The 25,285-nt window shown below is 34.7% G+C and overlaps 1 protein-coding gene across 2 annotated transcripts in view; it reads right to left on the bottom strand.

Annotated features, from left to right (window-relative positions):
• The window catches only part of LOC128868536 (aquaporin), a 131,149-nt gene that overhangs the window by 31,535 nt on the left and 74,329 nt on the right, over positions 1–25,285 (bottom strand). The window contains exons 1-2 of one of the 2 annotated variants that reach the window (XM_054110735.1): positions 21,321–22,116; positions 10,358–10,551 (exon numbers count right to left, since the gene is read on the bottom strand). In XM_054110735.1, coding sequence (XP_053966710.1) covers positions 10,358–10,551; positions 21,321–21,453 — 327 coding nt within the window. In that variant the 5' untranslated portion in view covers positions 21,454–22,116. Of the gene's footprint in view, positions 1–10,357; positions 10,552–21,320; positions 22,117–25,285 lie in introns of those variants that run through there. The other variant, XM_054110736.1, reaches the window with a different exon arrangement.

Genomic DNA, 25,285 nt, shown 5'->3' with positions numbered 1-25,285 from the left:
CTGGACTTTTGCATGATGATGACTGAGAAAGTCGCCTTAGTCAGGCAATTTAAAGCATACTGTCTCTGTTGGCCAAGTCAGACCAACCAAATTACCTGAATGTTATATGAATTAATCGTTTCGGTATCCTTGTTTTGCTTTAAACAGGCTGGGATTCTTCAAGTCCTCCGATAGAGGGAAGAAAAATGTATGTATTGTATATACGTGGGTTAGTTGCTCATGGCATAAAAAGGAAATATTCAACTCTATTACTCGTTTTTACATCAGCAAGATGTTGTAAGGCAATTCAAAAGGTAAACCTCTATGCACAAGGCCTCACTTAACTAAGATTTTTAACCCCAATTTCGCAGAATTTTCTTCAGCGCTTATAGACAAGCACAAGTCAGTGCATATATAAGATTTTAAAATTTAACAAAGAAAGCCAACCAACCCGTTTCGAGTAAGGACAAGATAAAAAGTTATCTACCAACGATTTCTGCACATTTCGGCACATCAAAGGTTGTGGTTGCCTGACGTTGCAAAAATGTTTGCCTTTTGCGCACAACATCACATGACGACTCACGTTTATGCAAATACTCTACGCAAATATTGTACAATTAGCAACGGTAATACTATCGCACACACTGTTATCTTTATTGCCAATAGTACGCGATACTCCTATTTTCATTAAACTGTTATATGTTAACTTTAATCGAATGCCTACTGTGTGGGTGAAGTGAAGTGGCCGTGGTATTTCATGCTTCATAAATTTGCGTGCTTTAATTGCGATTGGTAATTAAATTGGGCGGCCCACCTAGCGAATGATGAAAAACAAAATAAGATTTTAATGAAACACCTGTCCGAACAAATACACTCGCACGTATTTGTCTGTACATAAATTCAACGGTAAATGATATTACATAAATCAACATGCGAACGAAACAACAAATACAAAAAGAACAACAAAGGAGAACAATGGGCTTGTCTAGTTGAGTGATGTAAAGCTGGGTTGGTTGATAAGTTTAATTCACTGGCCGCAATGTGCTTACCTACAACAACAAGGGTACACACACATATAATATTATTACTGAAGTTGCATTGGGTATACTTGAGCTGCGTGAAGGCAAAAAGCCAGCGTTCACATTTGAAAACTGAGGTTGCAATTTTAGGCAATCAAGCATGCAATTAAAATTCAAAATAAATTTCAACTATTTTTAGATAAATTTTTACCTTTACTTTTTATTTATACAGATTTTTTCTATTGTTTATTTAACTGAATACCTTTTTATGGCCCGTTGTTGTTGTTGGCCCTATTATGGTCCAGTGGTCGAAATCGAGTGAGTTATGTAAAACAGGCTCAGTATTTATTAAAACGCAATTGCGCCGAGCATCATGGTCGAAAGCTTTTGAGAATGCTTTGCTCACAGAACGGAGAGCAACGAAAGAAAAATACCGGGTGTTTGCTTAAAAGAAAGTTATGCTCAAAGTTGAAGTATCTCCGAATAATAGAAAATGGTTCAAATAAATTAAAATTATTTCTTAGATTATATCTAGAAAATAATTTACTTTATATAGGCTTTTTGAAGTGAAACTTCTTAGGCGTCGATGGACGAGCGAGAATGGAGAGTAAAATTTCAAGGTCATGCAACGTTTTGGGCATTTTCGTTCCGCGAGAGAGAAAAAGGATATAACGTAGAGGAAATGAAATGATGTTCGTTTGTACGCATTTTTTGGGCCGATACGAGGCCAATTTTATTCGTTCTTTTTTCATTTTATAGGGATCCACTAGGGGAAGGTTTTTAGCAAAAAATTTTTTTTTTTTAATATTTTCTTCATATAAAAAAAAGAAAAAATCAAAATATTGTACAAATTGTGTTTATAGTGAAAATTTGCCACAGAACTTGCTCGATTCTTAGATTAAGTTTCGAATTAACATTCATTTTATATGTACAACTTTTTTTGAATAAATATGCGAATTTTTCGTTATTGTGAAACGATTTGCAAATTTTTTTCGACGGAGCGTAAACATAAACAACAACATGATTATGATACATACATGAATAATGTTAGCCATGAAACTGGTGGATTGTTTTTCTTGGATGCTTCTGGGGGAACAGGAAAAACCTTTTTGATTTCATTGATATTAACAAGAATTCGATCAGATAATAACGTTGCATTGGCACTCGCTTCTTCCGGAATTGCGGCTACATTACTGGAAGGCGGTCGCACAGCACATTCTGCATTAAAGTTGCCTTTGCGTATGCAGGTAAATGAAACACCAACATGTAATATTTCGAAAGCATCTGGAATGGCAAAAGTTCTTAAAGTATGTAATCTCATCGGATGGGACGAGTGTACTATGGCACACAAGAACCCATTGGAAGCACTTGATAGAACTTTGAAATATCTACGAGGAAGCCAAACAGTCTTTGGAGGTGGCATGATTTTATTGGCTGGAGATTTCAGGCAAACATTACCTGTGGTCCCAAAATCTACAGCTGCAGTTGACATCAATGCATGCTTAAAATCATCGTATTTATGGAGACATACCAACACGCTTACACTTGCTACAAACGTACGTGTTCAACTACAGAACGATCCGTCAGCAGCTGAATTTTCACACCAATTACTGAAAATCGGAAATGGCCAAATGTCTGTCGATCCAACAGGAATGATTACATTGCCTAACAATTTCTGCACTTTTGCACAGTCTAAAGAGGCATTGATACAGGGTATATTTCCAAACATAGTACAACATTACAAAAACCATGATTGGCTCAGCGAAAGAGCAGTTTTAGATGGGAAAAATAAGGACGTCAACGATATAAAGGAAGCAATTTTGGATCAAATACCTGGTGACAAAGTTGCATATAAGTACTATAAGTCAATGGACGCTATTACTGATCAAGATGATGTCGTAAATTATCCAACTGAAATCTTAAACTCACTCGATTTGCCAGGCCTACCACATCATAATTTACGATTAAAAATTGGAGCACCGATTATTATGCTGCGCAACATTCGCTGTGAAGAAGCTAATGGGTAACGTTATTGAAGCAACAATTTTGAAAGGGAAGTACAAACGAGAAGACCTTTTGATACCCAGAATTCCACTGATTCCGACGGATTTACCATTCGAGTTCAAACGTTTGCAGTTCCCTATTCGCCTTGCCTTCGCTATGACATTTAATAAGGCGCAAGGACAGTCTCTACAAATGTACGGTATTAATTTAGAATACCCAATTTTTTCTCATGGACAATTGTGTGTAGCTTGCTCATGAGTAGGCAAACCATCGTCATTATTCATTTACGCGAAAGATGGAAAAACCAATAACGTTGTCTACCAAAAAGTGTTACAATAAAGTTCGAATGAAATTGTATCAAAGAATTTGCTTTGTTTCGTATTAATTTTATTCTCTTTCAGCAAATCATTGAATTTATCGCCTAGCGAAGCGGGCGAGGGTGCGCTGGTATAGTGTAATAATATTCTGAATATCTGAATTGAAGTATAACTACCTGGGGGGTAAGGTCGTACAATTTGCACTTCTTTCTCTTCTTCTTATGTATCTTTTCAATAAAAAATTTCAACTTTTAATAGAAATTCAACTCTAAATTTCAATATTGAATTTTGAATTTTAAAGCTTTGAATTTTGAGCTTACAATTTTGGGTTGTGATTTTTGAATTCTGGGTTTTTAATTTTGAGATTTGATTTTTAAAGTCTGAAGTAAATATTTTAGATTTTGAAATAAAATTTTTGAATTTTGAATTTTGTATTTTTAAATATTGAGATATGATTTTTGAAATCTGAATTTAAAATTTTAGGTTTTTAAAACAAATTTTTGAATTTGGGGATTGCATTTTTATTTTTGAGTATAAAATTTTAGATTTTGAATTAGAATTTTTGAATTTCGAGGTTTGAATTTTTAATTTTGTGATTTTATTTTTGAATTCTGAATGTGAAGTTTTAGGTTTTGAATTAAATTCTTTTAATTTTGAGCTTTGAGCCTTGGGTTTGCATTTTAGTTTTAATTTTTGAATTGTGAATTAATTTTGAATTAAGAGTTTGTAATTTTGATCCCTGAATTTGGTATTTTTAATTTTGGTTTTTGATTTTTAAACTTTGAATTTTAAATTGCGAATTTTCAGTTATGATTTTTCAATTTTTAATTTTTAATTCTTAATTATGGATTTCGAGCAATGAATTTTGACTTTTGAATTACGAACGTAGGTTAATTTGAACTTTTAGTATAAAACTTTTAACAAAAATAAATCTAAAACAGCCCTTAGCTTTGAGTTATAAATTTTGTATTTTGAATTTATAATTTTGATTTTTCATCTTTGTTTTCTCAGCTTTGGATTTTGAATTTTGAACTTTGAATTTTGAGTTTAGAATTTTTTTATTTTTAATTTAGAATTTTAGTTTTTGAATTTGGAATTCGAAGCTTTGAATCCTGAGCTTTGAATTAAGATTTTTGAGATTGAAATTTTGGGGCTTAAATTTCTAGTTTTGAGCCCTGAGGCTTAAGTTTTTTATTTTGAGTTTTGAATTAAGGTTTAAGTTTTGAATTTCGGTTACTGATTTTATAATTTTGAATTTGGAATTATGAATTATGGGTTTTGAGTGTTGAACTTGGACTTTTAATTTGATATTTGAATTTGGAATTTTTAATCTTGAATCTTATGTTTTGAAATTTGAATTTTGAAATTTAAAATTTTGAGTTATGAATTTTGAAATTAAAATAAATAATAAATTTTAAAATTTGGAATTATGAATTTTGTGTTTAAAGTTTAAAATTTGGAATTATGAATTTTGAATTTCAGAGTTTGGGTTTTGAACTCTGAATTTTGAATTTTAGAGTTGGAGTTTGGAACTCTGAATTTTTGTATTTTGAATTTGGAGTTTTGTTTTTTGAATTTTGAATATGGAATGTTAAGCATTGAACCTTAGTTTTTGAACTCAAAATTTTTCATTTTGAATCTTGATTAATTTGATTTAGGAATTCTGAATTTCAAACTTTGAATCTTAATTTCTTTTTTCTAACTTTGAATTTCGAAACTGAAATTTGAAATTTTGAATTATGAATTCCAAATTTTGAAGACTGAATTTTGGCTTTTAAATTACTTTTAAATTTGGAATTTTAAACCTTGAATCTTAAATTTCGAGTTTTGAGCTTGAAGTTTAAATTTTCGAATTTTGAATTTTTATTTGAATTTATTTAATGTTTGGTTCTCGAATTATGAATGGAACTGGGACGTTAAAGTATTTAATTTGGATTTTTTAATATTGAACTTTGAATTTTGAATTTTGTCCGTTGAATTTTGATTTCGAAGTTCTGCATTTTGATTTTCGAATGTTGAATATTGAATTGAACTTGAACTTCAATTTGAATATAGAAATTCGAAAATTAAATTTTTTAACTTCCAATTTTAAATTTAAACTGGAACTTAAATTTGGTTGCCTATAAGCAAAATTTTTATAAAATTTGAATTTGAATTTGATTTGAATGTCCACAGTTTGAATCACCGCCACCTTCTCCGCTCTGCATCCCAACTTTTATGGGATAATTAACTGCAGGATATATTTAAGAAATGTTCGAGCAATTACTCTGTGTCAAATGCATTATTGCGCTGACATTTGTAATATTGAAATTTTCAATGCTACAGGTGCGTACAGTGAACTGCGCTGAGCTGCCAGCCATAGTATCATAGCCAGCAGCAACAACAACAATAGAAACAACAAGATTGCAAGATTGAACGCAATGAAAAAAGCATAATTCGATAATTGTCAAAGTTGGGCGAGTAACTTAGCGAGCGAGCGACTAACCGAGCGCTGATTAATGCTAATTACGGCAAATGCCTGCCATTTATGCCCCACTGCACCGCACCGCACGGCACTTCATGCAGATCCACCACGCGCCTTACCTCAATCTAGAACTTCTTTGCACGCAATCGCTTTGCTTTGGTCGTGCGAGTGTGCGTGTGTTTGCCCGCACGCGTAATTAAGCGTTGCAAGCGTTTTAGTTGGCGTTCGCTGACAAATCAGTTGAAAGATTTAGTTGCTGATATTCGCTTTAATGCCATGCGTTTAGCGGTTGCAGTCACGCATGCGCCGCTACTCGTATTTGCGTTCTCATTCACAGAAAATGTAGTTTTGTCAGCCATTTAGTTTGGCTTTTTTTTTTGTTTTTTGATTTCGTCGTTTGTTTTGTTGTTTTGCGCGTTGCACTTGCCACGCTGGTGATCTTGTTTTTTTTTTGTTCGCAATTCGACGAACGCATTTAAAAAATGTTTTCATGCTTCCAATTTTATTATTTTATTTTCAGTTAATTGTCTTAATTTTTGCTTTTATACTTAGCAGCTGGTTAAACAAGTCTGAGAAGTCTGAAAAGTAAATGCCAATGCCTTAGAAATATGTGGCTTAGGCCTAAATATGAGTTCATTACTCGTTTATTAAGTGTGTTAAACAGTCACTGCACAGTGGAGGCGTGCGCTCAGAATAATGGGCTATTTTTTGCTTGAAAGAATCATAACAGAAGTGTGGACATTTTTTTAAGTATAAAAATTATTTTAGCATTAAAACTGGGGCAGGTGAAAATTGTGCTTTTATGAGAAAGCAAACCTTAAGCGCTACTGGATTCTAAATAAATATTTTTGTTAAAAAATTTGAGTTTATGATGTACATAAAAATAAAGAAATTTTAAACTTAAATTTTTGGTGTCTATAAAAATAAAGAAATTTTAATTTTAGATTTTAAAATTTCAATACATTTCTTTCCAAGTGCTTTATTAGGTGGAAAGTCCGAAAAACTTTATATTAGTTTGATAAAGGAAATTTAAATTGATTCTATTTTTGAGGGTTTAAATACGACTGTAGCTACTTATTTTTTAAGACATGTAAATACGAAAATAAAATGAATATTTATCAATAAATATTAAAATTTTATAAATAATATAAATGTAAAAAAAAAGTAGAGTCTAAGTCACACAACGATGTGTCTGAATTATTGGTGAAGTAAAAAATGCTGACCACTTCTTGCTAGTTGGCTTTACTGAGCCACAATGCATAAGTATTTAGAGCATCACATCAGACTATATGAAGATTTAAAGGAGACCTTATGCGTAAAAATTTGTTTGTTTTTAGTGAAACCAATTGTGCATTACAGCGTTCTAAAATAATAGTAAGAAAAGAGAAAATTTTATATAACTCTGTGGGCAAAAAGTAAGGTGAATTTATTTGTCAAACTTCGTGGGATTAAAATTTCGCTCTAGTTATTTTTTCCATGAGTTGGCAGCACTGTTAATAACATCTGGGTCAACTTTCATGTGAATGTCATTATCAGTAATATATTTACGCTTGTGTTTACCAAACGACCAAGAGTACATTTTTCGATTTTTACAATGTCTTATTTGATTGAGCAGAGAAGTGCCATCAAATTTTGTTTGCGGAATGAAATTTCGGCTGCGGAAACGTTTAGCATGTCGCAGAAGGCATTTGGTGACTCGACCATGTCGCAGAAAAATGTTTATAAGTGGTACAAAGACTTCAAAAAGGGTTGAGAACGTGTTGATGACTTGGAGCGCTCCGGACGACCATCGACGTCAACAGATGACCAACACGTCAATAAAGTGAAGGAGTTAGTGCTCAAAAATCGTCGGTTGACGATATGACTGATATGATCGGAATATCAGAAAGATCTGTGAAAACCATTTTGAAAGACCATTTGGGCCTACGAAAAGTCAAATCTCGTTTGGTACCGAAAACTCTCAATTTCTTGGAAAAAAGTCGTCGCGTTGATGTGTCTGAAACAATGCTTTCAGACTATCAGGACAAGCTCAAATACATCATTACGGGAGATGAGACTTGGATTTATGCTTAGGACCCTGAAACAACCGACCAATCAAGCGAATATCGTGCTAAAGGCGAGGCCAGACCGAAAAGAGCACGTCAAAGTCGTTCAAAAATAAAGGTCATGATGACAGTTTTTTTCGATTTTCGTGGTGTGGTGCACTATGAATTCCTTCCACCTGGCCAAACTGTTAATAAGGAATATTATTTGAGCGTTATGCGTCATTTACGTGAAGCAATTCGTCTAAAAAGACCAGAATTATGAGCCAACAACTCTTGGTTTTTGCATCACGATAATGCACCGTCTCACACTGCATTCGTTCTTCGTGACCATTTCGCCAAAAATTCCACGCATATCGTTCCGCAACCACCCTATTCGCCTGATTTGGCTCCGTGTGACTTCTGGCTATTCCAAAAACTCAAGAGACCACTCCGGGGAACGCGTGTCGAGTCGATTGAGGAGATAAGAGCTGAATCGAAGACGGTGCTGATGGCTATACCGGAAATAGACTATTTGGCATGTTTCGGGGATTGGAAAAATCGTTGGCATAAGTGTATTTCATCGATAGGGGATTATTGTGAAGGGGATGAAATTGATTTACAAGAATAAATAAAGATTTTCATTTTACAACCAAAGTCACCTTACTTTTTGCCCACAGTAGTATTCTTCAGAACCACGGTTGAGGCGAAAAATTGGAGCGGGCGGCAAAAGAATTGTGCGGCTTATAGACCTCTTGCTGTTTCATCGAATGGTAAGCAAATAATTTATTAATGCAACTATGTTCTGGCAATATGAATGTCGAAGTTGACTCAGATGCACTCAAAAATGTTGAAAAGGCGTGAAAATCGGCGAATTATATAAAGCGGGAATCAATGTTTTTTTTTGTGTTTGGTGGGGTTGTAAGAGATTTATCTACTAATAATGCGGTTCTCTACTATCACCAACTAAACGAATTGAAATAGGTTGTCTCAATTCTCTTTAACGGCTGTGAGAAACTTCAACAAATTGGATGGGAGGTTTTATCACAACTGCCGTACAGTTCAGGCCTGGCATCAAACGTTTAGCACATTTGAAAAATTTCTTTAGTAATACAAACTGACCTGAAGAAAGGCTTGTGAAAACGAGCTATTCTAATTTTTATTTACTCATAAGTACGAAGATGTTTTTAATTGTAGAATTATAAGGTTGGAACAATTACAAATGGAGAAAAAGTATGGAATAAAACGGAGCATCTTTGTTCTATATAAGGCTGGAAGAGTAGCCTATAACAGGCTATACATTTCATTATCGAAATGGTTCACTCTTTTTGCTTTACCGAAATAGGCTGCTATTAATTGTAGTTATCTGAACGGTAGCCGCAGCCTTAGTCGATAGGGTTGGTTCGAAACTTTGGGCATGAAACACCAGGTAGGTCAAATGGTTAGAGCAAGTAGCACTAAAGCGCCGTTTAAGTACCATTTTGAGACCTCCAACTGGCAGATATCTACAGCCAGCTAGAGCTGTTCATGTAATGGAGAAAATTGATGGGACTTAGGTTGGTGCACTGCCCCAGGCTGTCGAAGAGAGGAGCGCCCAGTGACCCTTGTCGTCTAGCTGCCAAACCCGGACATTTACAGAGAAAGTGCTCAATAGTCTCCTTCCCTGAAAGGTTCCCGCAGCTTTTGCAATTGGGGTTAAATGGTAACAATAATGGTAAATGGTAATGGTAACCCTAGGGTTAAATGGTCAGTCCAGAATGAAACAAGGCGAATTCATTCTCTGTTTTTATCTTCTCCAATCAAACGTACAAAACATTGTTGTTGGTCTAATGCCACCACGTTTAATAAATCCGCCTTGAAATCAAGCAAGTTTTCCCTTAGGGTATTTTTCAAACAAATTCTGAAATAGGGCGTTGTTGAACCATTTGCTAAGATACGACGTTTCCAAGTTAGAGCGATCTTCCACTCAGCTTACGTTATACCTGTATTGCTTTTTGTTGGACGATAACAAAGGCTTTAAGGCTTATTCATTCAAAACTGAATCGCTTAATTCTTAGTACTGTATTTTTTAAGTTGAAATTTATTTTTCTCATCCCATATTGCCATGGTTTAGCCGATTGCGTTCTTAATAACGAGATAGTAATCACTCAATAACAACGCCGGCATGTCTTAATGAATATTTTTTAATTTAATATTTATTTTTTTGCACCTACTAGGTTCTCTACTACTGTTGAATTTTATTTAATTGCCAATATTTTCCAACTTGTTTTACAGTGATTGAAATGGGGATGCGCAATTGAAAAGCGTGAGTAATTAATTTAAATCACGCGTCTGACCTTGCCAATGAGCGGCGATAAACATTTGTTGAGTTAGCATTTAGAATGGTTTAACAATTTATTTGAGAGGTCGAAAACTATAATTGGCTTGAAATAATATCTCAATATTTAGTTTTCTATTTTTGTATTCCATACCTGTGATAGCTAATATATGTACGTATTTGTGTGAGTAGTCAATTTAATTTATATGAATGAAATATTTATTTTTCACACTTACCAGCGCCATTGTGGCCACCACCAAGCCAAAACAGAAGGCAATCTGCGGCACCGATGGGGAATATGAAACATCGCCTGTGCAACTGCCAACACCGATGGCGACCAGGAAAAACGTGCCCAAGAACTCGCCAATCAGTGCACGCCAGAAGCGTTTACTATCTGTGATATCGCTGATACCGATGATTTTCGGAATATCTGTAATTTGAGAGAAAAGAAAAGAGAAATTTGACGTTAGCAGCTGAAGGTTGGAAGGCAGGACATGCATTTTTGAGGAAAAAATGAAGAAATATGATTCATTCGCAGAAATGGTCAAGCTGATGAAAAAATTATTATTATAAAATTAAAAGAAAAAATAGAAAAATATTTAAAAAATGATTGTTATGAAATTAAAAGAAATAATTGGAAAAAATTACTATTATAAAACTAAAAAAAGAAAAATTTATTATTATAAAATTAAAAGAAAAAATAGAAAAAATTATTATCATAAAATTAAAAAAAAAAATAGAAAAAATTACAAATATAAAATTAAAAAAAATATAGGAAAAATTATTAAAATAAATTTAAATTAAATAAAAATTAAAAAAAAAAACATTATTACAAAATTAAGAAAAAATATAGAAGAAATTACTTGTTATTATAGAATTAAAAGAAAAAAATGGAAAAAATTACTGTTATAAAATTCCAAAAAAATTGAAAGAACTATTAATTTAAAATTAAAAGAAAAAAATAGAAAAAATTACTATTGTAAAATTAAAAAAAAATATTGAAAAAATTATTGTTATAAAATTAAAAGAAAAAATAGAAAGAATTGGTTGGTTGGTTTAAGGGTGACCCCGCATCGGGGTGCCACATAGACCGCAAGTTGGGTCCGTTGTGTTGCCCTAGAGCTCATTATGTTATATGATTTCCCCACCTAACCGAGATTTTTATTGTAGATTTTGGTCAAAGATATTAATTCGTTTCGAGAATTTGATGAGAGATTCGATTTTCAGGTTCGAGAGTACTGAAAGATTGTCAATTGTTGGAGACCCAAGAAGAGCGAGTCGACTTCTGGCTAGACCGGGACAACTGCACAGCAAGTGTCTGCTCGATACTTCCTCATCTTCGTCCTCGCAGTATCTGCACAGGTCGTTTTGAGGAACCCCGAGCCGACGTGCGTGAGTGCCCAAAAGACAGTGACCGGTGATGAGAGATATTACATGCCTTAGTTCGTGTTTCGAAAGACTTATAAGGGTTTTTGTCTGTTTCAGATTGTAGGATGGCCAGATTTGTCTGGTCGTAACGCAAGTAGTTTCCTCTCGCCACCTCCGATCAGCAATGCTGTGAAATTCTCGATCAATAAGCAATTTGCATGTTGAGAGCGGAATGTGGATTGTGGGTAAGTTACTAACATTTAATTGCGCAGCTCCAGCTCTTGCGAGCTCATCAGCTTTGCAGTTACCTTCGAATCCACTGTGACCCGGTATCCAGATAACTTGGACAGAATTCTGAACACTTATCTCGTTAAGAGATAAGAGACAGGATCGAACCACATCTGAGTGGGTATAAGAGGAGCTGAGGGCTCGAACGGCCGCTTGACTGTCGGTGAAAAGCGGATATCCTCTAGTGATATTCTATTTTCTAAGAGAGTTTTCGCAGCATACCAGATAGCGCATACTTCCGCTTGGAATACGCTACAGTAGTCGGGTAATCTAAATGATAGATTGATGTGAGGGGAATTGGAAAAGATTCCAAATCCCACTTTGCCGTCTTGTTTTGAACCATCTGTATATATAATCAGATGGCCATCGATTTCGGTTAGATTTGTCTTCCATTCTTCCCTAGTTGGGAGTGAACAGGAGAATAGCAAGGGTGATGGAAGACTTACATGATAGTCCTATGTCGGAAGAGATAACAGTGTTCCTCTTCAGTATGGCCGAATGGCCAAGATACTTATTCTATTTCGATATAGCATTCATGCGTGTCGCTGCTTTCGCTGCAATCGCTTTGTCAGCCAGATCGGTAGGGAACAAGTGAAGCAACGTATTTAGAGCCTTAGTAGGTGTTTACTTAAGCATCCTGTTATCAGGAGGCAGGCTGTTCTTTGGACTCGATCAATTGTGGCTACTCTGCACCGTTTTTCGAGTGCTGTCCACCATACAACCACACCGTAGAAGAGTATCGGTTTGATGATCGAGGTATACATCCAATAAATGATCCGAGGTGAAAAACCCCAGGTTTTGCCTATAGAAAGAATTACTATTATAAAATAAAAAAAAGACAAATAGAAAAAATTATTATCATAAAATTAAAAAAAAAAATGGAACAAATTATTAAAATAAAATTAAAAGAATGGAAAAAATTATTCAAATAAAATTAAAAAATTACTATTATAAAACTAAAAAAAGAAAAAAATTTAAAAATTATTATTATAAAATAAAATACAAAAAAATGGAAAAAAGTGCTATTATAAAGAGAGGAAAATTTATTATTATAAAATAAAAAAAAAATTGAAAAAATTATTATTTTAAAATTAAAAAAAAAATGATTTAAGTAAAATTAAAAAAAAGTAGAAAAAAGTAGAAAAAAGTACTATTATAAAATATAAATAAAATAAATAAAAAAACAAAAGTTGGAAAAATTATTATTATAAAATAAAAAGAAAAAATATAAAAAATTATTAAAAAAAAAAAAAAAAAATTGATGTGCTATAAAAAATAAGACCATTCAAGCACCTGAAAATGTTTTGCCTAAATGTAACGTATTTGTGCACTTCAATATATGTAATTTTCGAGTTTTAAACAAACAAAGCATTGGCATTGAAAGTTATCAATGGCTTTTCATTTTAATTTTCGTTTCATTACTTTAAAGGACAAAAAATAAAAAGTAAAAAAGTACCACAAAGTCTTCGTTTGTTAAAAAGTACAGAAAAAATACAAAACTAAAGTTATTGGATTAATAAAAGCATTTTTATGTTTTGGCTTTCAAATGTTCATTATCTTAGCTGCAAATCAATAAACAAAGCCACAATTTTGCTTCTTAGCAGTGAGTGAGTGAGTGGCAATCAAGAGATAGCCGCAATGACTAGCGTCAGTCATGCTCATATACCTACATACATACATACAAAAATACAACTTCCTAATGAATGACTGGAACGTCACACGTTTTTTTTTCAGTTTTTGTTTATGTTAACAACCGTGGGGAGTGAGTGATTTGTGGATTGACAAGCGTGATATTGGCGCTGATAAATCATATATACTTGCCCATATACATATGTATGTATGTGTGTATGTATTTCAGAAAGCCGGTTTATAGTTTTGCTATCACTACTTTGCTTTTTACTGCTTTTCGTGTTTGATGAGTTTTGTTTTTTTTTACGAAAATAAAAATGTTTGCTAAATTTATTCACACTTGATTCCAAATATTCAAAGCTGTGGTATGAAAGCTGCACTTAATTAAATGAAGCTGCAAAAATCATATTTTATTTATGTAGTATTGAAATAATAAAATTGTTTTTTGTTCGATTTTTAATTAGTTTTATTTTTTTTTTAAATAAACTTTTTAAAAACAAAATAAAAAAGACCTTATACTTTTGGTTACATTTTTGTGAAAACCACGAGCGTCAAGTAGTTAAGAGAATTTAATTTTATATACCACAACATATTCCAATTTGCACTCGATGTACGGAACACTACGATGGCATCTATGTCGCACCGCTATTCCGCTCTCAGTAAATTTGACGGATTCTCTGTATGTGTGACATCGCCCTGCTGTAATTTATTTGTCTGTTGTTTGTGTAATTTCTTCTTATTCTTGCATGCTTGTTCCCTTTTCAAATTTCTCTCAGGCAATTGCACCAGCGTAACGGCACGCAAAAATTTCTCTCAAAAATCCTCTCCCTTGTATTCTAGCATTGTTGCATTTTAAAGAGTTACTCATACGCTACGGTAGCCCAGAGCTCGACTCTAATTACTCTATATCTAAATTAGCATAAGTTACTATGCGTGAGATCAGTTTACCTATACAACCAAATAAGATTTTTTAGTCTTAGTTGTGACAGATGGCTCGCGGAAAGAAATGCGCTAAGGGAGTAGATTGGCGACATCGCGCCGAGCAACATAATCAGCAAAATGCTCGAACGCGAGGACAGCTGGAACGCGGTAAAGAAATATATCGAGAACGTACTACGAAAAACAAAAGTTTGACCTCGACACAGTGCATCAAAGCGGAGCCGCACAGATAGAGACACAAGACGACGAGCCTATAGCATGAAAGCTGGTTATAGATATGGTGGACCCAGACGTGGGTGAATAGAATTGGTCCTTTATGGATACCGTTCTGGGTTCTCCCGAAGTAATATACAAAGTAGTCCCGGGAAGGGTGTCTCCCCAGAAGGAGAGCAGGGATCGTTTTAGTGGCCACACTACACGACGTAGTAGACGACGGTCGCTATAAGTACGAAGGCATTTTGAACCCTACCTTACCCACCAAAAACCAAAAAAAAAGTTAAATAAGTAAGAGGAAATTAAAAGGGAATCCAAGTGGAATTAATTAATGTCTGAGTGCTGCACGTGCTAGTTGTCCCGACAAAAAAAAAATAAAATAAAAAAAAACTGTGACGACAGAAGCAAACATCAAAGCCCGCTGGGCAGAGTACTACAATAAATTGTTGAACGAGGAAAATTACCATAAACTTTTTAAATTAGGAAGTCCAGTCTTAGGGCCAATCGTGGAAATTTATGATGTGATGACGCTGGACAGAGAAACCTGGCATATGAGGACAAGGAGAGCCGACCCCAAATAGGGACAAGTCAAAGATAGAGAAAGAAATTTTAGAACTTGATATTATAGTGCCGTAAGTCTATTTTCATCACTTCTTTACTATTTTCTGTAGGCAATAAGAAACAATACAAGCAAAATAAATAACCCACAAACCCAAACAGCCAGTAACCCAAAAAAATAACCCACATTCTGGGTTCTCACCCTATTCCCTACTCCATCATCAATCCGAAGATCCTCGCTATCTTCTTTTTTCTTATTGCACGCTTCGTTCATCGCTCTTTACTTATTTGTAGCCTTCGCTATTATCACTTCGTTCAGCGTCATTGCTAAGTGCACAGCTTTGAGTACATTTGCGTTGCCAATAATAGCATACCCTATGATCGAAAAGTACCGGGTTGACTGTTTTCCTCGATTGCCAAGGCGTAGTGCACCATGAGTACCTACCATCGGGCCAGACAGTCAATAAAAAAACTGTATTTATCCATTTTGAAGCGTTTGACTGATGCTGTACCTCGCAAATGGCCGGAAATGTGGGCACCGAGCCCAAATTGTGATGGATTATTTGACCAAACACCAAGTAAAGACCATCGTGCAAGCACCGTATTCACCTGATATGCAACGTGCGACTTCTTTTTGTTTCCCAAGTGGAAGTTACCACTTCGTGGAAGGAGATTTCAATCAATAGAGGATATCAAAGAGAATGCGACGAAGGAGCTGAAGGCGATCCCTTCATCGGCCTACGAGGGTTGCATGGAGGACTGGGTTAAACGTAGGCACATGTGTATTGCTTCAGACCGGTCATATTTTGAAGAAGATAAAATAAATTTGCCTGAAATTTAACTCTGTTTTGTTTTATTTAAATATTCCAAGTAATGTCTTATATAGGGTATATAAACCCACTTCACTTCGCGTTTGCCCTCCACCTGGCATCAAGAAAGGGGTAACGGTGCAGAAAAATGTTATAAAAGTGATAATCGTAAGGAGTTTGAGAGTAGTCTCGATTTGCATTGGCCACCAACGCAAATGCATATAATTTATTTTCTTAAATACATTAAAGGACTTTTACCACGGCGTTCGTTTTTTTGTTGTTTTGTTTTGGTACTATGAGCCGATTGGATTAGCCAATATCAAGCAAGTACTACAATAATAAAACATGCAAGATTTATTTTATGAGAAAATATACTTTTATGACAATACTTAATTCACTTTAGTTGCGAGCTTCCAAGTTTCTATTTTGTTTACTGCAGCCACCGTCTTTTGATATTTCGTATAATTTTTTATGTTTTTTAAAATTAAAATTACTTTCAGGATTTCTAGTTCTCCAAGCTTAGTTTTAGCTGTTCTTGGTTATCTAAACATTTTATTCTTTTACGCGCTCTGTCATAAAAGTCACGAAAATATGCTTCAAGCAATCAAAATTGTTATGTGAAATATTTCGTAACATTTTTCATGGACCCACTCATCAAAAAATAAAAAAAACTTATCTGACGTATAGTATTTCAACTTTTTTTTGAACAGCACTAACTACACTTATCAGACACAAATTATCTTGGATTAAACACAACCATAATCATAAATCAATTAAATAATATGGAAGCATATTTACTGCCTTTTTTAATAGTACAGCAAGCAAATAAGATAGTGAATATGTTTGTGAATATGTACGTCTGCTGAAGCTGTTAACATTCCAAAATTTTATTGCGCCATTAAAAACAATTCTTAAGATCCGAAAAGAGAAGTATTTTCGTACACAAATTTGTTAAGTTGTTAAGATAAAGAACTGTAGGTATTTCGATAAGAACGCCATAATGATAGGAGAAGGAATCTGGGCCAAGAAACGCGGAACATTTTACCGATTTTCTGCAATGATTTATGACTTTGTATGCCCATATAAACATAAGTTTGTACAAGTCTGCGCTTGCATGTAGTACTTGCACAATTTTTAAAATGTTATCCTAATGAAAGTGCTTCAGAGTTCGTGAACTCAAAGGCCTTGAATGAAAGTGCATACCTCGACCTGACTTACTTGGGGTAAAAGTAAATAGCGAATCACGTTTTTTTTTGAATATTTCGAATGTGAGATTAAGAGTTACCTTTAATCTTTTAAGTAAAAGCCAAAGAAATTTAATATTTTAGCAAATTTATTAAAACACTAGCAAACCCGGCCCCCTTCACTGGGCACACTAAAATAGAATAGATATGGTTTAGAACAGAAAATATATGATTTTCATATTATTTATTTCTTTATTCTTTATTCAAGCGCTTTGGCATAAACAATATTTTTTGTTTTTCTATTTGTTTTTGAGTAAATATAAAATATGAATTGAAAATCAGGAAAAAAGAAGATTGTTTTTAAATTTCAAATCAACGCATATGAATAAACAATCGTCTTTTTTCCTGATCATGCATGAATTTTTCGTTTCAATTTATATGTTTTATTAAGCATTGGAGCTTTTTTAACCATTATCCATTTATATTTTTCAAAAAAAAAAACGAAAAAAAATTTTTTTTCCACGAACACATAATTTCATTTGAACATTCGGATTTCACATTAAATTCTCAAATTTCGTAAGAAATTATTCACTGTCCCAAAATCCACTCCAAAAAAATTCACAAACAATTTTTACATGTTGCACTTACGTTTTTTCTTTATGGCATCCAAATCAGAAAGAAATATTGACACATTTGTAACTCACACTGTCAATTTGACAGTTCAGTTCCGCCCCAAGCGTTAAAAAAGTAAGCGACATTATGGCTGGTTCAAAAGAACGCTGTACCCGTTGCCAGTGCTCCGAATTACAACCAAACTTTACGAAACCCATTTTCAATACTTACTTAACAATGTGCGTAAGTTTGGTTTAATTCGGTGCAAAGACACGGCGGGTCCACGTATTGGCATATATTTTGAGACCCTAGTCATCAATAGGTATGAAAATTACCCCGTATTAAAGCACTTATAACAGCTTCAATTTGATATCCATATTGTACAAACACATTCTAGGGTCCACGTTTTGGTCTCTATATCGAGACCCTAGTCACGGAGCGGCATGAAAAATACTCTGGACTAATGCATTCACCAACAGCTTCCATTTGATACCCATATTGTACATACACATCCGAAGGTTACCCGGGTCCACGTTTTGACCTATATCTCGAGCCCTATTTCCAAAATAAAATACAATCCATGTTACTCGTGGATGATGTAGCTTTCGAATGGTGAAAGAATTTTTAAAATCCGTCCAGTAGTTTTTGAGCCTATTCATTACAAACAAACAAAGTTTTCCTCTTTATAATATTAGTATAGATATGAGCATATAATTAAAAGATATATTTTTTCATTCCATACTGGCCTCCCATGGTCTGACTGGAGACTTTAAACTCAGGAAACTGTGAACTAAATCTTATTTAGAACTATTTTTAGAAATTTAATTTTTTTATTTTTTATTTTCCAAAATTTCAAGAAAGTCAGAAAAAACTGTATGGAGATATACGACCTTCGCCGAAGGCCCCTGGCTAAGGTAACTTCAAATTAAGAAAATCTTGAACCAATGAGACTGATTTTAATTTTAATTATTTTTTATGTCATTCTATCACCCTCTCTGATATTTCTGTATGGGGCCTTAGTATGGTGGACTGCGACAAGAAAACTGGCATACTTAATGCCACTGGAAAGGATTCAACGACTCGCTGCTCTGTGCATAACAGGAGCGATGAAAACCACTCCAACGGCGGCGCTGGAAATGATACTCAGCATGTCACTTATTGACCTTATGGCGGAAAACCTGGCAGCGAAATCCGCGAAAAGGCTAGTGGCTGCGGGGTATTCACCTACAGAACCCTCGGTCACAGCTCACTAGGAAAGTGGACATCAGGTTGCACGGACTACATGACTCCGTACTTTAATGGGGAGAGAAGGTTTCGCACTACGATTGAAGAGGAGGAATGGCACAAAGGCATGAAGCATGGGACTTTTCACACCTATACAGACGGCTCTAAAACTTTAGACGGTGTGGGAGCGGGTATTTACTGCTCAAAACTAGGGATAAGGCAGCCTATCAAGGTGCCAGACCCCAGCAGTATTTTCCAAGCGGAAGTTTTTGCTCTGGGAAAGCCGCGGAGCTAGTCTACATAAGAACTAGAAAGAACTCAACAATAATATACGTGGACAGTCAAGCAGCAATAAAAGCAATAAGCTCATATTGTATTAAGTCCAAAAATGTTCGACGGAGCAGGGAGGCCATAGAAAGGCTAGCCGCAAACAGGAGGCTGCATATCTACTGGGTGCCTGGTCACAAAGGCATTATGGGGAACGACATAGTAGATGAGATAGCAAAAAATAGCTGTTAGACTACCACTTCAACAAGGTACCAAACGGCATACCAAAACCGCTAAACACAATATACAATGAAATGGAAAGCTAGGTGAACTAATCTGACCACATGCAAAACAGCAAAAGTTATGTGTACAACTAATGACAAAAACTGACTTAATTCGTACTTACGCTCTCGGGAAAAGACTGCAGAACTCTTATAGATATGCTAACAGGTCATAATCTATTGGCTGCACAGGATTGCTAACACGGACAAATGCAGGAAATGCAGAGAGGATGTTGTGGAAACTTTAGAACACCTTCTCTGCGTCTATCCGGCATTATGAAAAACGCAACTAAAATGCCTGGGAGCCCCACTGTTTGAGGGTCTGGAGGACGTCTCAAAAGCGGAGCTCCCAGCTCTACTTAGATTCGCCAAAAGCGCTGACATCCTAGATGATGTCTACTTTAGGTATTCATAGAGGTCGGTCTCCATCTGGTATCGTTAGGGACCAAAAGGTCTATGCGTGGTTTATTGCCAACCAGGCTAACCTAACCTAACCTATCTCATTCTTTCAATTTAAAAATTTTTTGTATTAATTTTTCGAATAATTTGTGATTTTTTGTCTTTATTTTTAAATATTTTTAATTAATTATTAAAATAATTTTTTTTATTAATTTTGGAAAATATTTTTTTATACTAAATTTTTTTTTTTTTAATTTTTAATTTTTTTTTTTAATTTTCAATTAAAAATTTTGTTAAAAAAAGTTTTTTTAAGTAATTTTTTTTTCTTCTCTTCAAAGATTAAAGTCCATGAAAACTTCTGCTTTCAATAAAAAATTAAAATTTTTTTTTTAAATTGTTGAAATTAAAAAAAGGTTTTTTAGATTAGATTTTTGATTAATTTTATTTTTTTTCAAAAGCTATATACCATTAAAATATTTATTAACTAATTATTAAAACAATTCTTTTTTATTAATTTTGGAAAATATTTTTTTTTCAGAATATTTTTTTTGAAATTTTTTAACAAACTCTAAATTCCATTCAATTTTCCATTTTCAATTAAAAATCTTTGAAAAATATTGTTTTTTCATTAACTTTTTTTTTTCTCTTGAAAGACTAAAGTCCATTAAAACTTCCATTTTCAATAAAAAATTACAATTTTATTTTTAAATTGTTGAAATTAAGAAACAGTTTTTTTTAATTAATAAAAAAAAAAATGAATTAAAAAGATTTCTAATTTTTATATTTTGTAAGATTTTTAATTAGAATTTTTATTTGTCTTCAAAAGCTAATTTCTATTAAAACTTCCATATTCTGTAAACAATTTTTTAAATATATTTTTTTTAATTGCTGGAATGAAAAAGTCTTTATAGTTAATAAAAAATTCTTCGCAACTCGTTTTGGTTTTAATTTATTGCTTTCATGAGGGCTGAACTGCAACTGAACTTGCTACATTCGTATATGAACTATGTTGCCCAAAAAATATCTCACTTGTATTGGTTAAGGAAAAAATATTAGAGAAGCAAGAACCTTTTGTAACCGCTATGACAGTTATACGAGTATAAAATATTTAGATAAGGAACTATTTGGCAGCCATTTGGCCGATATTTTGTCCCACACGTAATTGAACCATACCAATATTATCATAATAAAGAGAAATGACAATAATTTCCTAAAAAAATTGTATTTTATTCAAAATCAACACCGGCCCTTGAAACTTAACCACCCTTTTTAATAGTTGAACTTTTTCAAGTAACTGGTTATGAAAGTCATAAATTCACTAAACATAGGATTTTAGTCTCACTTCCTTTAGAGCAATTTCTTATCACTTTTGGCATACAAAACAAAAAAACAACACGAAATCAACAAAATTATTCAAATTCAAATTACCCTCGGAGGTGATGTCCCTTGTGAATGTCATTTCTGTATTTTCGTGAAAGGTTTTCTTCTCACGCTGCTCGTAGGAGATTTGCACTTGTGTTGTGGTGTCTACCGGAGGAGATTTCTGTACTGCCGACGCCATGCAACTAAATACTGCTCGATCGCTTAGCTACGCAGTTGAGCAGCCGCTTTGCATACGAATCAAACGCTTCACTATTAGATATTCGACTGTGGACAATTTGACCGGCGAGTGAGATGTTAAAAAATGTGTTTGAGTTAATGTGATAATAACGCCACCGACACTAACGTTAAACTGCCAACTGCACACCTTTCGTGAGCGATACAGCTTTTCTACACAATTCGAAATGGTTTTTTTCTTTCGTTGCAATACAAAATTTCACGCCGTGATGCTGCGTTAATTGCTTTTGCTTTTATTTTTGTTATTTAAATTTTTCTACGAAATTATTCTACGCGTATCCAAAAGAAGCAGCACCAATCGACAATGCACGAATGTTACGCAAATAAAAGCAAAGACAAAATCAACTAGAATATTACCGGCTTTTTTGTATTGTTAATTAATTGTAATAATTGTCGATTAAATGACGAAAATAAGTAACAAAGGCGAATAATTGCTAATTTATACGTAACGCAAAGTAATGCGAAATATTTCACGCTAATCGCTTACAGTCTATTTTTCGACAATTGTTTTAATGTATCTATTTTTTTTTGTTCAAACTGTAGTGCTGCGCGATCGATAGCGGCAGGTGCGCTTGGTTGACAGTCGAGTTTCGAACTGAAGCGTACGGCCAAAGTGCGATAGCTTTTTTTCTTCGTTGAATTTCGTTGCTGCTACTAAAGTATTTGCGTTAGGGCAGTGCTGTAGGAGCCTTGACTACTCACTGAATCGTATGTTGAGGGCACACCTGAGTTGCTGACGTAGTCAAGAAGTGCTGATAAGGCCAATAACAAGCAGTGTTATAAGCAAAAATCTGTGAGCACAACAACAATATCTACGCGTACTCTTGAAGTTATGACAAAATATAGGCATGAACAAGCAGTGATTGTTACGCGTACTCAGCAGTGATAGCGATGGGATGGCCGCCTAAGGGCGCACTCAATTAATGGGTGTATGACAAGTGCCAGAGGGTGGTGAGCAGGGTGGTGTGGAGGCTGACAAAGTTAACGAGCGGCACTCCATTAGGCAATGCCGCTGTCTTATCAATCTTCACTGCTGCTATTCACTTGATGCCGAGTGGTTGACATGAATTTATTGAAGCGCGCAAATATTTATAACTTCCCGAATGGGTTGCTTATTCAGAGGTACAAGTGTGCTTACATATGTAATATAGGTATATATAAAAATAGTACAATCAGGATCTCCAAAAAAGGTAAAAAAGACAAGTCAAAAAAAGTTATCATAAAATTCGATTGAGAAAATTTTGCGAATATATAAAGCGAAAAGCGATTGGTGGGGAAGTAATAAATTAATTATAACGTAACTTCTGATAAAACAAAAAATCAAAAAAAATACTAATCAATTACTACCGCTACAACATATTATTTTTGATCACATTTTTTGGTGTTTACCAAACAAACTCTCTGATAATTTTGTCATTACTCGTAATATGCCAATAGCTACCATCAGATATGAAATGGGCACCAGACTATTAGTGATTATGTAGTGTTCATAGTATTTGAGGGCTTCCATGTTTTGCGCGCACTTAGCTACTACGAGTTGTGTGGAACTGAGATTCCTTACTGTTACATATAAAGATAAGCAATGATTGCGGTCGAATGATAAATTGGTGGGTAGTTGAGCAGGAGAACGCGCATCGCGTCTTATGACTGTGCGTTTACTGACAAATTTTCTAATCACGCCACATTTTTAGCAATGACTAACGTTTTCGTTAACCCTTCGAAACATGATGTAAACACCAGCAAGCAGACTATGCAACCTTAGCTAAAACATTATTTTTTTACAACATTTTAATTGATAATGATAATTTGAAATTAACTAATATTTTTGAAAATGAATTAATGTGATGATCGCATGATCAGTTGTGCTATTAGTAGAGGCTGTAAACGGCCACCCTTCATTTTGGTCATAGCAAAGAACTTGATTGTGTGAAAAATGTGGCAGTACAAAGTGGCGCAAAATTAATCACTCGGTGCTTGAAAATTGCAACGCACGCCAATCATATTTGACACTTGTGAACTAGAAAGCCACAGTGTACAAACATACCAGCATTGAAGCGCGTAAAGGTCCAAATTAAGATTTCTATCACTCAAACTATTAGGTGCGCAAATAAGTTCTCGCTGTTTGTCAATAGATGCCCCCAGCAGTGTGTGCTAGTCGATTCTAACATAACTCAAACGTCACAAACCAAGCTTAGACATATGGTAAACAAACTGCTTCGACATATTAGTGATTTTGTTTTGGTATCACATACTTTTGGGTTTGGGAAAATGCCTGATTTTGTGCCGAATAATCGTCATTTGCGGGAAGTGTGGATTTTCCTCTTTCATTCGAAAAAATGGCGGCTGAAGCGCATCGAGAGCTACAAAAAGTTTATGGAGATGCTGCTTTAAGTGAAACAAAGTGCCGAGATTAGTTCCGTCGCTTCAAAGACGGTGATTTTAATGTTGACTACCGTCCTCAGGCCAAAAACCTTCGAAGATGCTGAATTGGAGGCATTGCTCAATGAGGATCCAAGTCAAACGCAAGAAGAGGTTGCTTCAGTATTAGAAGTTACCCACCAATGCATTTCAAAGCGATTGCATGCTTTGAGAATGATTCAGGAACAGGGGGCTTGGGTTCCTTATGAGTTAAAACCAAGGTACGTTGAACGACGTTTTTTCGCCTGTGAACAACTGCTCCAGCGGCAAAAAAGGAAGGGTGGAAGTGGTTTCTTCATCGCATCGTGACGGGTGATGAAAAATGGATTCATTATAGTAATCCAAACAAAAGAAAGTCATGAGACTGCCCGGTCATGCTTCTAATCGGACCAACTGCAAAACAGCAAAAGTTATGTGTACAACTAACGACAAAAAACTGACTCAATTCGTACTTACGCTCTCGCGAAAGGGCTGCAGAACTACCTGATATTATAGGTATGCTAACAGGTCATAATCTATTGGCTGCACATGCGTAAAAGATAGGGATTGCTAACACGGACAGATGCAGGAAATGCAGAGAGGATGTTGTGGGAACTTTAGAACATTTTCTACGTGTTTGTCCAGAATTATTAAAAACGCGTTTAAAATGCCTGGGAGCCCCACTGTTTGAGGGTATAGAGAACGTGCCAAAAGCGGATCTCCCAGCTCTGCGTAGATTCGCCAAAAGCGCTAACATCCTACATGATGTCTACTTTCAGTATTCATAGATTTCGGTATTCATCTGGTATCAGTAGGAACCAAAAGGTCTATGCGTGGCTTATTGCCAATCAGGCTAGCCTAACCTAACCTATTATTAGGCCTCTTCTATTCGCCACTTCTCAGCTCGCTATCTCTTTGCTCAACTTGCTTAACGAAAAATTTGCATGTGTAAGCAACAACAAAGTTATCGAGCAAGATTTGATGCAGGGGAGGATGGTTATGCCTCATTAAAATGCTTTAACTCATTATTTTACAAAAAAAAAAATGTAAGGCAGCTCAATTCCAGCGTTGCAAAGATATGTTCATTTATACCAGCAGCTTCATTTGTTCGCCACTTGCTAACGCTTGGCGAAAAGAAGAGGCCTACTATTATATTCTTTTTGCCGTTACCCACGGACAACATACATATACTTTCTTGTAAAAAACAATGACAATGAATTTTTATCGCTTTTTGAGTGGTCTATGAATTTTCAAGATAGCCAAAAAGGCGGTGAAGATGACTCACACCCAGCGCGCCCTTCGATGTCAGGCATGGATGATAATATGAAAAAAAAAATGATAATCTGATTCCAGTTGACTGTCTGTTAAATATTTGTGAG

This window comes from Anastrepha ludens, chromosome 6, assembly GCF_028408465.1.
Source record: "Anastrepha ludens isolate Willacy chromosome 6, idAnaLude1.1, whole genome shotgun sequence".
Classification (NCBI taxonomy): domain Eukaryota; kingdom Metazoa; phylum Arthropoda; class Insecta; order Diptera; family Tephritidae; genus Anastrepha; species Anastrepha ludens.
This window is presented reverse-complemented; position numbering and strand designations above follow the sequence as displayed.